General features: G+C 43.6%; 1 protein-coding gene across 1 annotated transcript in view; it reads left to right on the top strand.

Annotated features, from left to right (window-relative positions):
* Positions 1 to 16,251, top strand: part of PTPRQ (protein tyrosine phosphatase receptor type Q) — a 1,423,303-nt gene that overhangs the window by 1,148,948 nt on the left and 258,104 nt on the right. Inside the window, exon 47 of the mRNA XM_069227528.1 lies at positions 10,820 to 10,886. Coding sequence (XP_069083629.1) covers positions 10,820 to 10,886 — 67 coding nt within the window. The remainder of the gene's footprint in view (positions 1 to 10,819; positions 10,887 to 16,251) is intronic.

The following is a 16,251-nucleotide window of genomic DNA, read 5'->3' as shown; positions in this document are numbered from 1 at the left end:
TGCAAGGTGCAGCTCATTTATTGGCTCTGGGTACCTAGGGTTCTTGATGAACCTACAAGCCCTATATATCCCTGCAACCAGAGGAGTCCAGCAGACGTAACTGTATATTGTTTCAAAAATCTGACATTGCAGGAAAAAGTTACAGAGTAAAACGTAGAGAAAAATTGCTGTTTTCTTTTACCTCAATTTCAATTTTTTTTTTTTTTTCAGTTGTTATTTTCTGTAGGAAACCCTTGTAGGATCTTCACAAATTACCCATTGCTGAATTCAGAATTTTGTCTACTTTTCACAAATGTTTAGGTTTCTGGGATTCAGCATTGGTTTCACACCTATTTCTGTCACTGACTGGAAGGAAGCTGAAAGCACAAAATATCGTAAAAATGAGGTATTTCCCAGTAAAATGCCAAAATTGGGTTGAAAAATTGGGTTTTCTGATTCACGTGTGCCTGTTCCTGAAAGCTGGGAAGCTGGTGATTTTAGCACCACAAACCCTTTATGGATGCCATTTTCAGGGAAAAAAAACACAAGCCTTCTTCTGCAGCCCTTCTTCCCCATTTTCACTGTATTTTGGCTAATTTCTTGGTCTCCTTCAGGGGAACCCACAAAGTCTGGGTACCTCTAGAATCCCTAGGATGTTGGAAAAAAAGGTCGCAAATTTGGTCTGGGTAGCTTATGTGGACAAAAAGTTATGAGGGCCTAAGCACGAACTGCTCCAAATAGCCAAAAAAAGGCTTGGCACCTGAGGGGAAAAAGGCCTGGCAGCGAAGGGGTTAATGATCGAAAATATAGTACAAAGCCTGGGTGGTTTAATTTGTGTATTTTCTTAAACAGCAGTGCCTTTTGGCTGCTCCAGGTGGAAGATAATTTCAGTCACAAGGATTTTTTGCAATACATTGCTTCTTCTTTCTGCCAAAAAGCATGGAGGTCTCAGAGAACGCAAATTCATTATGCAGTCAGCTTAACTGGCCTTTGTGTACAAATGTACAAGTGAGTATAAAAAACAAACTATTAGAGAGTTATGAAAAAAAAAATATTAGAGGAAAGAGAAAGAATGTGGAAAAGGGAAAGTTTTCAATATTATATGATCCTTGCAATGCAGAGAGTCCTAGATAGCTGGTAATTGACCCACAGGCCAAGCCCCTTGTTTGGCACTATCCTTGTTATCATCCTACCCAGGGTGTTAAATGTTTCAGCTGTAGCTTCACCTTGGATTTATATTGTTCTCATTATTGGGTTTTTCTCAGAAAATGTGGGATGTTACAGAGCCAGCTTCCACTTACATTGAATAAGAACATCAAATTCTTTCACCACCCAAGCCTGGGTCTGACTTTTTCTTTGAATCATGATAGGCATTTATTCCATATGTCATCTGGCTTCTCATGTCTTGTTAGTTTAGGATCATTGATGATATCTAGTGAACTATTGGTGATTGCAAAACCTGCAGTTAACACCTTCACAGTGTTCAAACATGCAAACCAGTGCTCTGTGATGTTCAAAACCTACTTTTGAGAGTAAAGAAAGATTTTTCTACTTACAACAGTGGTTCTGTGACTTACTCCTAATTGCAATTAGGAGGGTTATGAAAGGGGTATCCCCCTCCTAACTACAAGTTGCAAAGGGATGTAATAATAAATTTTGTTCTGAAATGGTCGTTCAAACAATTGATCAGACACCAAACCAACTCTCAATTTAGGGTGGCATCTGATTTGCACTGAGATATCTGTCCCTTGAAGACAGCTTCCCATTTGAGAATCATGACTCGTTGCCTGAGGAGCACTTGATGCTCTTCCTCCCAATGACTTTTAAATAGAAAGTTTTATACAAAATCTGCACCTGTTCCTTTAAGAAACATGGTCTGATTTAAACAAAAAAAAAAGTTACCTAATTAAGAATCCAAACACGGGCTTTGAGGTCTGCTGTCCCATGCATGCCACCATCAGATGTTCATAGTCAATGTCAGTAGGTTGCAAACAATCCATCAATCAAACATTTGCAATGCGCGCTACTCACCCACTAGGGTCTCAAGGCACTGGGGGGGGAGGGGAGAGGGAAGGACTGCTACTGCTCGAATAATCAGGTCTTAAGGCGTTTCCTGAAGGTCAGGAGGTCCTGGGTCTGTCGTAGGTGGGCAGTGAGGGTGTTCCAGGTCTTGGCGGAGAGGTGGGAAAAGGATCTGCCACCGGCTGTAGTTTGATGGATGCGAGGGACGGCGGCGAGGGCAAGGTTGGCGGAGCGGAGTTGGCGGGTAGGAGTGTGGAAGGTGAGTCGCTCGTTGAGGTAGGCCTAGCCTGTGTTGTGAAGAGCTTTATGAGTGTGGATGAGGAGTTTGAAGGTGATCCTTTTGGTGATGAGACGCCAGTGAAGGTCTCTGAGGTGGGCTGAGATGTGGTCGCAGCGAGGGATGTTAAGGAGGAGGCGTGCAGAGGTGTTCTGTATACGTTGTAGTTTCTTCTGGAGCTTGACTGTGGTTCCTGTGTAGAGCACGTTGCCGTAGTCTAGTCTGCTGCTGACAAGGGCGTGGGTGACCGTCCTTCTTGTTTCAGTGGGGATCCATCTGAAGATCTTGCGAAGCATGCAGAGGGTGTTGAAGCAGGAAGATGAGACGGCGTTGACTTGCTGGGTCATGGTGAGTGATGAGTCTAGGATGAAGCCTAGGTTGCGTGCGTGGGTGGTGGGTGTTGGTGCGGTTCCTAGGGTGGATGGCCAGCAGGAGTCGTCCCATGTGGAGCGCTTGGAGCCGAGGATGAGAATCTCTGTCTTGTCCGAGTTAAGTTTGAGACGGCTCTTCTCCATCCAGTTGGCAATGGCATACAGTCTGTCGTAGAGGTTGGTTTGGCGGTGGTGGGGTCCTTGGTGAGTGGGAGGATCAGCTGAGTAACGTCGGCATAGGAGACAATGTTAAGGTTGTGGGATCGGACAATGTTGGCCAGCGGTGCCATGTATATGTTAAAAAGAGTTGGGCTGAGAGAAGACCCTGGGGGAACGCCGCAGATGGTTTTGGTGGCTCCCGATAGGAAGGGAGGGAGGCAGACTCTCTGAGTTCTGCCGGAGAGGAAGGAAGTGATCCAGTCCAGAGCTTTGTGGTGGATCCTGGCGTTGTAGATGCGAGTGCAAAGGGGGTGGTGGCAGACGGTGTCAAAAGCAGGCGAGAGGTCCAGGAGGATGAGGGCCGCGGTTTCGCCTTTGTCAAGCATGGTCCTGATGTCGTCGGTTGCGGCGATGAGGGCAGTCTCAGTGCTGTGGTTCCTACGGAATCCGGATTGAGAGATGTCCAGCGTGTTGTTGTCCTCCAGGAAGCGGGTCAGTTGACTGTTGATGATCTTCTCAGACTTCGCTGTGCTTCCAGCTCTCCAGGAAGGTGGCGTTCTCGAAGGAGCTATTGATGATAATACGGAGTTGGGGGGCGATGATGGGGCTCGCTTTGTTGAAGACATTGTGAGGGGCAGGGGTCAGAGGGAGAGCCAGAGTGGATGGTGCTCATGGTTTTGATGGTGTCCTCGTCGTTGATGTTGGTCCAGGAGAGGAAGAGTTTGGTGTGGCTGGGTGCGTCGGGGTTGGTAGTGGCTATGGTGGTGGTGGGGGGGTGAGGAGTTGAAGCTGTTGTGGATTTCTGTGATCTTGCTATGGAAAAAGGTGGCGAGGGAGTCGTAGAGGTCTTGCGATGGAGGGGGGTCGATGGAGCATGACCTGGGGTTGGGGAGTTCTTTGACGATGCTGAGCTCTTTGTTGTTGTGGGCATTGTTGTCGATACGGTCTTTGTAGAAGGATCTTTTGGTGGTCCGGATGAGCTGGTGGTGCTTGCGGATGGCTGTCTTGAGGACAGCGTGGTTGCTCTCTGTTGGTTCGTGGCTCCACTTCTCGATTTTCCGGCAGTCTCGCTTGGAGGCCTGAAGGTCGGCGGTGAACCAGATGGCCTTGACGCTGGTGCGGTTGTTTGGGGATTCCCTGAGTGCAGCCAGGGTGTTGGTGCAGTCGTCTAGCCAATGTCTGAGGTTGAGGGCGGCTGTGTTGGGGTTGGTGGTGCTAGGTGGCACGGTGAACTGCCTTAATAAAAATCTTTAGGCAAGCCATGTTGCGACCCTCTTATGATTGCTGTTAGTACTTATGTCGGATTGCAAATTTCTTCCCAACCAATATCTAATTTTCAGATCCTGGTTTGCATCTAGGGATTAGTGTATTTAATGACGTTCAAGTGCATGCCTTTAATCAATAATGTAGATGCTTTTATTTTCAGGAGGTGGCCTTTTGTCAGAGCTTAAAAATTGGATGTTGTTTGAATGTTCTTATATGTTGATTTGCTCTTAAAGTCCTTCATTTTAGGAGCAGCCCTTTGCCCTGAAGTTTGACACTTAGCTAGTTTTGAAAACAGGATTTTGCTAATACAGTGGGTTTCACATGCCCAGTGATCTGTGAAGCCTTAATCTCTATTGTTCCTTTTGCACCTTTTGTAGAGGTCTGCTAGCTTGAGTATGTTTTCTTAGTTTCTTGAAATCAACAGTAAGTCTGTTGATCTAACACTTTTGTGACTTTCAAAAAAGGCAATAATGCATTTGAGTTACCTAGAACACTGATAGAGTTGTTGTATTACCATGTATTGGTTTAAGCTCCTCATCAGGGGTATATCTGGCTTCTTTGTCCCTTTGTGCACACCAACCTAAAGGTTTAACTGCTGTGGAAACTGCTGTGGACCTTCTTGCCCATCACACTTTTCTTTTTCAGTCAAGTGAAGCTCCCCTCAGGGGCTGCTCTGTAAGATTCTGACTTAGTCTGGAATCCTCACTGGATCACTTCACCTTGATGCATAGCTTGTGACATTGCCATCAGAAAATCAGTTTAAAAAGCATCTGTTTGTTTGGGGAGCTGCAACTGACCCTGATCATGAGGTGGATGTATGGGTGGATGAATTGGTGACAGCAACACCTTAGTGCCAATACCTGTCAGTTCCAGTAAGGGATTTCTCAGCTCTTCTCCCTCACACTCTAGTTTCCTTCTAATTCTGCCACTCCTTTAATGGATATCCTGGAAGTGAACAGTGAGCAAGGCTGTGAGTGAGGTTATAATGAGAAGTTTCTTAATGTGTGCAGGCAATTGCGGCAGAAAACTGCGAAGGCAGAATATCGAAGGTCCATAATATTGTGACTAGAATATCAAGGGGCAAAATATCGAAGAGGTAAGTGCACAGAGGGATGCATGGATTTACTATTTTTAACTCAACTACCGTGTATCTTCGAGGTATATATATCATCAAGGTATGTATATGTAGAGTTAGGTATAGAAAATCCATACAAACTTATCTTTGATAGTTTTCCTCTTGATATTCTTCTTCTTTGACCTTCCTGACCAATACCATCTGCTGACCTGTTGAATAAGAAGCAGAACTCAGAGAAGGCAAGCAAGTGAATGGGGTGATATAGCTTGCCTGCTCTATTTGGCCTCTTTGTTTGACATTGCTGTGTCTGGTGCAGGGAATTTGGCTAAATAAGTAGGGGGCTGGAACACGTTGACTAATGTTCGTTGGACTGGGCCTGGTGAGCCATTATGTAATATAGGTTGAACCACGGTGGGTATGGCACTTATGATGTTAGGTGAAAGTTTACTTGGGGTGAAACAGGTAGATGCTGGACAGGCAGGCGAGCATGAACCACAGATGGTAAAAGTGATATATGTTGGGAAAAAGAACCTACAAACTGTTAGACCTGGCATCCTTGGCATAGTCTCCACTGTCTTTTTTTGCCTTTGCTTCCCATGTTTTTACTGTGTGCTGGACTCTGTTTTTGCTGTTTTGGGACTCTGGGCACTTTACCACTGCTGACCAGTGCTAAAGTGCAAGTGCTCCCTGTGTAAAATGCATGTGTAATTGTCTTTTCCATGATTTGCACATTTGATGTACTAGTAAGTCCCTAGTAAAGTGCACTAGAGTTGCCCAGGACCTGTAAATCAAATGCTACTAGTGGACCTGCAGCACTGATTGTGCAACCCACATGAGTAGGCCTGTAAACATGGCTCAGACCTGCCACTGCAGTGTCTCTGTGTGGAGCTTTAACCTGCCAATTTGACCTGGCAACTGTACCCACTTGCCAGGCACAAACCTTCCCTTTTTATACATGTAAGGCACTCTTAAAGTAGGCCCGAGGTAGCCCCATGGGCGGGGTGCAGTGTGTTTTACGTGCCCTAACAGTGAACTACTGCCAAATTAAGTATTCACTGTTGCAAGGCCTATATCCCTCAAAGATTACCATAGGGGCTGCCTTTAAATATCCTCAAAGTGCAGTTAACCTTTGAGAGCAGATGGAGATTTTGGGAACTCACAATTTAAAAATACATCTGTTGGTAAAGATGTTTTTTAAATTTGCTTGAAACATGGCTTAAACCAATCTGTGACTCTGCCTGCTTGTGTATTCCCTGTGTGAGTCAGACTGACGGTTGGGCTGTTTGTGAATCCCCTTTGGACAGTGGCACAAAGGGAGGTGGGGTGTAGCCTGCATAACCTGATGAGCCATCTGAGCTAGAGTGGAGGGAGGAGTGGTCACTTCACCTGAATGGGCTATGCATGCCCTTTCACAATGCAGTCTCGAACCGCCTGGTGTGAGTCTGGAGCCAGGCCTGGGCAAGACAGGATCCCATGAACAACAGAGACTTTCCTTTGAAGTTTGCCTACTTCAAAGGTAGAAAGGGGTATGAGTAGTAGACCCAAAAACCCAGATTTTTAGGTTACTTCTGGACCCAAGTGGAACCTCTGCCAAAGAGAACTGCCCCTTTGCTTGTGACTATGCTTTGCTGGGTTGGCCTGCAGTTACTGCTTCTGCCTGAAAGAGGACAAAGCCTGGACCTTGTGAAGAATCTCCAAGGGATCCTGGTTTGAAGTCTCAGGGCCGTCAAAAACTTTTTCTGCCAGCGCATGGATTCTCTGCAGAGACTCCTGCCCTGCCAAGTGGTGCCCTATCCAGTCCCTGGGCCCTTGAGAGGTGAAGCTGGCAAAACAAGGACTGTAATCCATGCACAGAACACCGTGTAGGGAAAATTTGACGCACCACCAGCAACTCAGCTGAAAAATGACACACCACTCGCTTTGCGACTAAAATCAACACTTCGCGGCTGGAGAACGATGCAACACCAGCTTGTGGCTGCCGCAAACCCCACACAGCGTGGTTTTCCAACGCTGTGCGACCGGATTTCTCATGCATCATCGCGGGGCGTCAAAGTCATCATGAACCTGCGTGGATCTGAGGTGCCTTGTCCGGTCTGCATCGCTCTGTTGCGGGGGAAAAAAACAAAGCATCGCCTGCCCAACCAGAGAAGAAATGACACACGGCCTCAATGGCGAGTAAGGAATTGATGCATCACTAACTTTTCCGACGCATGCTCGTCCGTGCAGCTTTATTCATTACGCAAATCAAGTACTTTGTGCAAAATCAACATTTCCATTGTTTTCTATGGAGTAAGAATCTTTTTACTTTGAAAATTCATATCTTGACTTGTGTATGTTGGATATTTGTCGTTTCAGTCTTGATTGATTTAGACAAATATTGCCTATTTTTCTAAACTGGTGTGGTGGGTCGTTTTAGAAGTGTTTTCACTGTGTTAGTGTGTGTGTTGGTACAAATACTTTACACATTGCCTCTGAGATAAGCCTGACTACTTGTGCCAAGCTACCAAGGGGAAGAGCAGAGGCTGTCTTAGGAACCCCTTACCCTGACTAGAGCGAGGGTCCCTGCCTTTACACAGTGCAAACTGACTGCCAACCAGACACCCCATTTCTAACACAGACACAGGGGAAGATACCATGACACAGGGAAAACGAGACTATTCAAGTATATGATGAATGTATGTATATACATTATTTGCATCCTCATTTGCCATCAGCCCCCTTGACCTCTATATAAAGCTAGGTCCATGGACATAACTATCTTGCACAGTTTTTCTGCGGGTATGATTTTCACATTATCACATTCCTTGAGTGGTATTCCGAGGATTGTTGTTCCCACTATTCCAGTATTTATTATTTTTTCTGGTGCTTTTTAGTATTTCATATTCTTAAGGTTTATAGATGAACCTTTAAATTTATCACAAGTTAGTTGTATCACAGTGTATTCATGTTGGGTGTCAATTTCTCTCAGCGCTCTCTTTCCGATGGCATAATTTGCTTTATTGTGTAGTAGGATGTATGGCTAATATTTCTTCTTAGACAATAAAAAAGAGTTAATACTGTGCTTTAGGTTTCTCCAATGGATTCCCTATTTTCCTGATTCAATATGAATACTGACCAGGACAAAGTTAGGGCAAGAAGGACAAATAATACATGATATGGGTAAGTTCTTTACTTGAAAGCTTCCAAGATTCACAGCACAGATCTTGTTGGAGTATCTTAGATTTGTAGTGGATGAAACAGGAGAGGCGGGGCAATGATGACCAAACAGAACCATATCTACAAATCTCAAGCAGGCTGAATTGGAGTCCTGCTGTTAGTGATGCTGTGAGATTGGGAGTGTTCAAGTATCAAGAAAATAAATACAGGTAAGCAATATTCAATTGAAAGATTATTGTTAGCTAACTATCACAAAAAGTTAAAGCACACTCAGTAAATGAAACTTAAAAAACAGGTCTAATTAAAAATCAATCAGTACAGCCAGGAGATGGCTATGGGAGTTAATGATAAATTGTAAAATTAAAATAAAGTAAAAACAAACAACAGTATTTCAAGATAAAGTCAGGTAGAGCCACACAAGTACATAGTCAGATGTGACTTGACGGTTCAGCTTGGAGTAGAGAGGTATCATGATTGGAAATAAATATTGTCATGGAGCAAAATCATTTCCAAGATAGGTTGCCTGATGTTGATTCCAATAAGCTCTTCTTGATGTTAGATATATTTATTTGTCAACTACCAAGAATAGGGTTTTAAGAACATAAGAAAGTACCAGATGAGGATATGTGACTCTCTTGCCCAAGATTTTTTTCTCATGGTCAAAGGTCATATGAGGAGCAAGGAACAAGTTCCCTGGCCTCAGGTGAGCTTGTAATGGAGATGATCTGTGGAGATGCAAGGCTCTGAGCGGCGCAAAACATTATTTGTTTACATCATTTCAAATGGATGAGAACATCTCCATTGTTTACTCTACTGTTAGTCTTCTGCCATAAGAACTTGACATCTTGAAACCATGGATGAAACAGTTTCAAATCCTGCATGTCACAATTTGATTTTGCCCATTTTTTTCTGTTTTTTCTATGTAGACAAAAAACAATTTTATGTTCAACTATCTACAGTGTTCTGTTGTTCTGGTTTGTGTTACTAAGCTATGCAGGCATTTATTTTTCTGTTTCTGGTCTATTTGGCGTTTCTTCACGAACTCCTTGTATTTTTTTTACTATACTTGTGCATTTTGTACTTGCCATTTTGTGTTCAGTTTATTGAATAGTCATTTCTGTTTTGCTTCTTCAATTGTCTCTTTCCTCTTTGGACTGATTGATTTATTGTCATCCCTTCCGTTTTGTGGAATGCTTATACACATTTTATGGTGGTAGTAGTCAGACCTCTGGTTCCTCTATTTCAGGACCAAGTGCACCTTGTGTCTTTTGTTTGTGCAGCTCTATCTGTTAGCATGTTCAGAGTTTTTGTTGCCCCTGTGGCCATAAATGAAACGCTCTGAACTCCGATGGCAGGGACAATGTGAGATCCGCCTTGTGAAGTTTTGATACTGCTGATATCTTATGACAACTGAAATGAAAGTAGCAGTGCTATGGCAGATGGAAAACATTTGCAAACGTGATAGACCTATAGCTGATGGTGCTAGTGTGGGTATGGTGGATACATATTCTGAGAGTTTCAAAATCACCACTTCGACCCCGCCACAACACGCACGCTCCCAAAGATGAGATAGATAAATTCTGACTCAGAAGAGGTTTTGCAAACTAGCTTCTGGTGAAAATGTTAAGTGTTTTGCATTAATAGAGACATTTAAACTTAGGCTGCATCAGCATTCTACCAGCCCAACCTGCTACAAAGAAAATCACAAATACTTTAAAAAACATAAATCAAAAGCTGGATCCCTTTCTGAAGTATTTTAATTGCATCCAAGGAACAATGGTGTTCATTATGACCCTGGCGGTATTACAACGCCAGGGCCAAAACAATGGGCTGGCGGTGCCACCCGGCGTATTTTGACCACGGCGGTAGCGCCGCGGTCGCACCGCCGGGGCCGGCGGTTTTCTGCCACAATGGCCCGGTGGTTGTAATCCGCCAGGGCAGCGCTGCTTGCAGCGCTGCCCAGGGGATTACGAGTCTCTGACCACCAGCTTTTTTCTGGCGGTCTGAACTGCCAGGAAAAGGCTGGCGGTACGGGGAGTCGTGGGGCCCCTGGGGGCCCCTGCACTGCCCATGCCACTGGCATGGGCAGTGCAGTGGGCCCCTGACAGGGCCCCATGCGGCTTTTCACTGTCTGCTGTGCAGACAGTGAAATGCGCGACGGGTGCAACTGCCCGCCGACCCAGCAGGGATGTCCAAATGGGCACCGCATTGGCGGGCGCACGGCAGTTACAGCTTCGTTGTTATGAGGCCCAATGTCTTTTAAATAAATATGCTAAATAAAAACGGAATCTGGTTAAGTATCAAAGCTAATTTGCTAACCTTGATGTTTTTGACGTTGTTCTTATTACTCTATGTTAAAAGACAATCTATCAGAATTGGATGTTTCTCTTGTATTATGTGTTTAAAAAACTCTGGAGACCATAATCATATTGTATTGTCACAAATTGAACATTGTTTTATAAATGATTTTTCCCTGCCGCCGTTATCCTGTTGTTTTGTGTTTTCTTTTTCAAGGTTTATGCAGTTAACGGAGCGGGAGCAAGCCCAAATATGCAACTGAAAGTCACCATGGATACAAAAGGTATGCGTAGTCATGAACCCTTTCAGCTAAATTCTAAACGCCCTTAGTTGTTTGAAGTCACAAAAAGTTTACATTGTCAACGGCTCCATGTGAATAATACTTTCTGTAAAATTAATGCTCACACACATACACTAATTCAAGTATTTTTAACTTCTATACAGAAAGATTTTGGTCATCAAAATATGTAAATTCTGATAAGAGGTTGCATCTATGGTATGTGCAGAAAAGTAGAGATCCATATCTAGACATACAGGTACTAAACAAGAAGAAGCATACGTTTCATAGAATATCTCTAAATCATGAGCAGTGCTGGATTTTGGAAGATATGAATAAATTATACTTTTCTGCACCCATTATAGGTGCAACATTGATACACCCTTGGTCGTCTTTTACATATTTTGATGACAGAAAGCACCTCTAACAATCACGATCTAGGTTTCTTCCAAGGAAGTTCATTGTAACATTAACTAAAAATACTCACCTACTGCCTTTCAAGGAAATATGAGACTTTATAAATTAGCATTAGTGAGATTACCGGTCACTTAAGGATATTCCCACAAACTCAGTGAGATCTGGACATTCCTGACAGCATGATTGCTAGGTGAGAAACTGGAAAAAACACGCACACGTTAAGAAATGTGTTAAAGTGCCATGTATACTATCAGGTCTTAATTTTTCTTCCAAGCACTCAATGCTTTTAATCAGGCAAGTTTTTGATGCTTGCGCCCTGGTCTGAGAGACAGTTTAATTCATTTCTTGCTCGAGCTCCCAGTGTCACTGGTTGCTGATCAATCAGTAATACTATCGAGCAAAGGTTGCGCCTGGGGCTTCCCCGAGTTACCCATCTGTGATTGGTATGGTATGGTTGTCAAAAGAGATAAAAGGAGAAAGTCTGACATAAGATTCAAAAGTATCTGGCCAGTTAGTTTCAGAAGACAGAAGCTCTCATCACCTGTGTTTACTAGCCTTCTATGTCTTCACTCAAGATTTGCATCGTAAACACTACAGTTGTTGCTTCCTTGCATTGTGCATTGTGAAAAAAAAGTCTCCTTTCCAGAACTATCAGTTGTTTTTCCCACTAGACACAGGACATTCCCTTTTGCAAGGGCAGAACTTTCACCTTTGAAGTTCCCACTACATAAGTTTGCTTTTGGTGCAATAAGATGACCGGCAATGTTTTTAACAGATGGGGTCCTGTGCGTCCTGCAAGGGAATCTGCAGTTCTGATGCAAATGAGGAGTGTACATTGTTGTGAAAGTTGTATTCAATCCACATCTAAACATTATCAGTCAGAGATCAAACAATAGGACCAGCATCTTTATTTGTTCAGCTTGAAGGGCAGATGAGCATGCTGTCTTCCCCTGTGACAGTGAGTGTAACCCGAACTCTTGTCTATGGGGCATAGCCTTGTATGGATAGCATTACATCAAGCAACACAAAGCCAATAGATCTGACTTGTTGGACTGTCTGTTGAGATCAGCGAAGTGCAGGGATGCCACTGCCTCGAAGTTCATGGCTAAGCCACAGCACAAGCGAGCCCGGACCTGTGTCAGTTTTTGGAGCTATCGTTTTGCAGGTCATGACCCATTTCACACACATTCCCAGTTTCCATGTGTTTTCCATAAAAAGCATAGTAAAATTACTGGGCCCGGCAAAGACTTTGTAAGGTAATGTAATCCTGGACTTGGCTGATCTACAGAGCACCACAGCCTGCGCTAATGCAGTAACAATTATTGGAGTCGCTGTTATGTGCTTACTGGTTCCACAGGCTGATTTCCTATTGAGCACAATGCCCACCCTCCAATACACTTTTCTTTAACCAACTGACATGATAATGGTTGTTGCTCCTGTCTTATCTTGAAACTACATGTTTACTGTGGCCATTTGCCATTTATAAATACGTGCCAGTGACATTCTTTCGGTATGCTAGGGATAAAATGCAGTCTAGTTTTTAAATTATGTGGCCTAGGACAAACTAGTTTAAATACACGCCAGGGTCATCTTCTATGTTTGCTATGGATAAGATGACGTCTAGTTTGTAAATTGAACCACAAAATTTAACTCATTCTTCACCACTTGTCAAAATCGTGTAATCTTATGCCAGTCTTTATTTCTCCATACCTATCTTCTATTATCTTCCACATCATTGGGTCTGCTTAACAGCAGGCTATCGATCTGAAGTCAATGCTATAAAATGGGCAATTATTGCTGTCCAAAGCCTTTTATTTGTGTGATGGGCAGGGATGGTGGTCTGATGTGAAAGAAGTATTAAGGAGAGAAGACATTAATCTTACATTGAGTGAACTCTGATAACATGTGTAGGAAATTGGGTTACTGGTTGAGGGGAGTAAAACCTACTCAAGTAGAAACCACGGGCCAGATGTATAATTTCTTACAATAGCTATTACCTAATTGCGATTTATAGCGAATCGCAATTAAGTAATCGCTATTGTAATGTATGAAACTCCAGGAGTTTCATACCGCGATTCGCAAGGGCTCGCAAATCGACCTACCTCATTAATATTCATGAGGTAGTTCGCAATTTGCGAGCCATTGCGGATGGCTCCAATCACAAGGATGGTGGCCTGCTGGGCTCAGCAGACCACCATGTCTGTGATTGTTTTTCAATAAAACAATCTTTTTTTTTTAAATACAGTCCATTTTCCTTAAAGGAAAATAGGATGCATTTAAAAATGAAAACTGAAAAGTTTTCTTTTCATTTTTTAAGATTAGGCAGTGTCCGTGGGACCACTGCCTGCTCTTAAAAAACGTTTTCGCATTCATTCGGAAAGGGGAAGGGGTCCCTGAGGACCTCTTCCCCTTTGTGAATGGGTTACCAACTACTTGAAATTGGTGGTAACTGCGATTGTTTTGCGACTGCATTCACGGTCACAAAACAATCATACAAACCTCTGCGATTCGGTATTAGGAAGCGACGCCCTTGACACGCCCCTTCCTAATACCGAATCGGTATGTAGTCACAAATCCAATTTGCGATTCGGTAACAAGTTACTGAATCGCAAATTGGACTTGTTACATACCAAAACGCATTTTTGAGATCGCAAAACGGCCCGTTGTGCCATTTGCGGTCGCAAAAATGTTTGATACATCTGGCCCCACATTCCTTGTCTGTGTGAAACATAAGCAAACCGCAAATTAACCTGTGCTTAACCCTATGATAGCTTGGCAGAAAAACAGTCAGGCTTAGGTTAGAGGTAATGTGTAAAATATTTATGCCATACTTCAAACAGTAATAAAGTGAAAACACAGCACAAGAAAAATACTACACCAAGTTAGAGCAATAGAGTAACATGTAATAAACTATTTGAGACCAAACTGACAAAACTCCAATCAGTAGACCCACAGATATGCAATTTCTAAGATTTACATTTTGTATAGTGCCTATGGGCACAAAGCGTCACTCACAGCTAGTCGTGTGAGCCCAGGTGAAAGTCACAAGTTCAGGCTGACCACAATGGACAGCGGGCCAGATATGGGGATCAGGTTAGTGCAGCTGAAAAGTTATCTTCTAGAATCCGTCATGAAAGGAGCATGGGGAGTTGCATGGATGGTCTTTACTGGAGGACAAAGAGCAGGCTGGGCATCATTGGTGGTCATCACTGTATCATGAAGATCATGTCTGGTGCCACGGATGTTTGTTGCAGGAGATTCACGTTGACAGTCACAGCAAGCTGTTGATGCTGTAGTGTGAAATGCAGATCTTGCATTGCTGAGCATCACTGGCAGATACTGTGGCATAAAGAGTCCGGTTCACTAGAGCTTTGCATTGGCTGGTGGCAAGAGCTTGGTGTGAACAGACCAATTTACATGAAGAACAGCCCAAAACCTCAGGGTTCCTCCTTTTCTTGGTGAGGGAGCTCAACTGATGCCACATCAAGGGTCCAGGACCTTAGGGACACCTCTTGGGGATCAGGAACTCACTCCAGCAGAGGTCTGCAAGGCTTAGGGAGGTCCAGTTGCAAGTTCAGGCTGCATTTCAGCTGGGCAGATACAGGAAGCCCTCTGGAGCTTATTATGTCCCTGTAGTTCAGAGCAAGAAGTTAGCTGACCCTTGCAGTCACTTCAGCCTGGGATGAAGGGTGCCATTTGAGTCTTCCTTCTCAGCAGGCAGGACAGCAGGGCAGCCAATTAGTAGCCCTTCTGATAGCAGAGCAGCACAGCTTCTTCTGTAGTATACACCAGCCCAGAATTGTACAGAAGTGTTGGTCTGAGGGTTCAATATGTCTACCTGGTGCCAGCTTTGAAGTCAGAAATCATTCTGGAGATTTCCACCTACAGTGGTGTCTGACATTTCCTGCCTCACTGCCATGGCCCTAGCTTGTCTGGTTGCACAAAAGACTAATATCAAACCCTTGTGAGTGTGCTCAGCCATAGACTTTGTGATATGCAAGTGTAGTAGTGGACAGCTCCTCCCCTCATCAAGTCAGAGATGCTTATTCTGCCAACACATATTCTCCCTTTGTTGCACTGACTGGGACTAAAATACAGAGACCAACTGCCAGCTATACCTAGTTGTGTGAACCAGGAAACAGACTGCAGGCACCAAATGGGTTAGAACAAAAAATGCCAATTTTCCAAAAGTGCCACTTTTAGAACTATGACTTAAAATTCAACTTTATCATTAAACAGGGTTTTCAATTACAATTCTTTAAATTCCAAACACAGCAATCCACACTTGCTCTCAATTGAAAGGTATCCCTTATTACATGTACTAAATTAACTCAATGTTATCCTATGGGAGAGGTAGGCCTTGTCGTAGTGAAAAACAAATGTAATAACGTTTCATTTCTACATCATGTAAAAGTTAAACATTTGGGAGAGAAATGGGGTCTCCAGTTGGCATTTGTCTGCACCCTGTCCTATTAAGGGCTCTCACTCTACTCATTGTATGGGAGTCACACAGCTAAGATAACCCCTGGTCACTCCCTTGGTAGCTTGGCTCAAGCAGTCAGGCTTATCTCAGAGGCAATGTGTAAAGTATTTGTACATAAAAACAGTAGCACAATGAAAGCTCCACAAAAGTGCTCCACACCAGTTTAGAAAAATAGGCAATATTTATCTGAATAAAACAAGAGAAAAATGGTAAAAATCCAACATGCTCAAGTAAAGATACAAATTTTCAGAGATTAAATCTTAGAATAGTGCGTAGAATCACAATAGTTCCAACTGGGGCTATCACAGCATCTTGACAGAGTCACTTCCAACACTCCGGCATCACCCGTGAGGCTGTACGGCCGGCCACAGAGTCTTATAGACTCCAGTTACACTACCTGGGAAAATGATGAGGGAACAAAGAGGTTGCACGGCGTCTGGAAGGTGAGGCGATGCTGGAGCAAGTACAGCA

This window comes from Pleurodeles waltl, chromosome 4_1 (assembly GCF_031143425.1).
Source record: "Pleurodeles waltl isolate 20211129_DDA chromosome 4_1, aPleWal1.hap1.20221129, whole genome shotgun sequence".
Lineage (NCBI taxonomy): Eukaryota > Metazoa > Chordata > Amphibia > Caudata > Salamandridae > Pleurodeles > Pleurodeles waltl.
The sequence above is the reverse complement of the archived record's forward strand: the minus strand, read 5'-3'. Positions and strand labels throughout refer to the sequence as shown.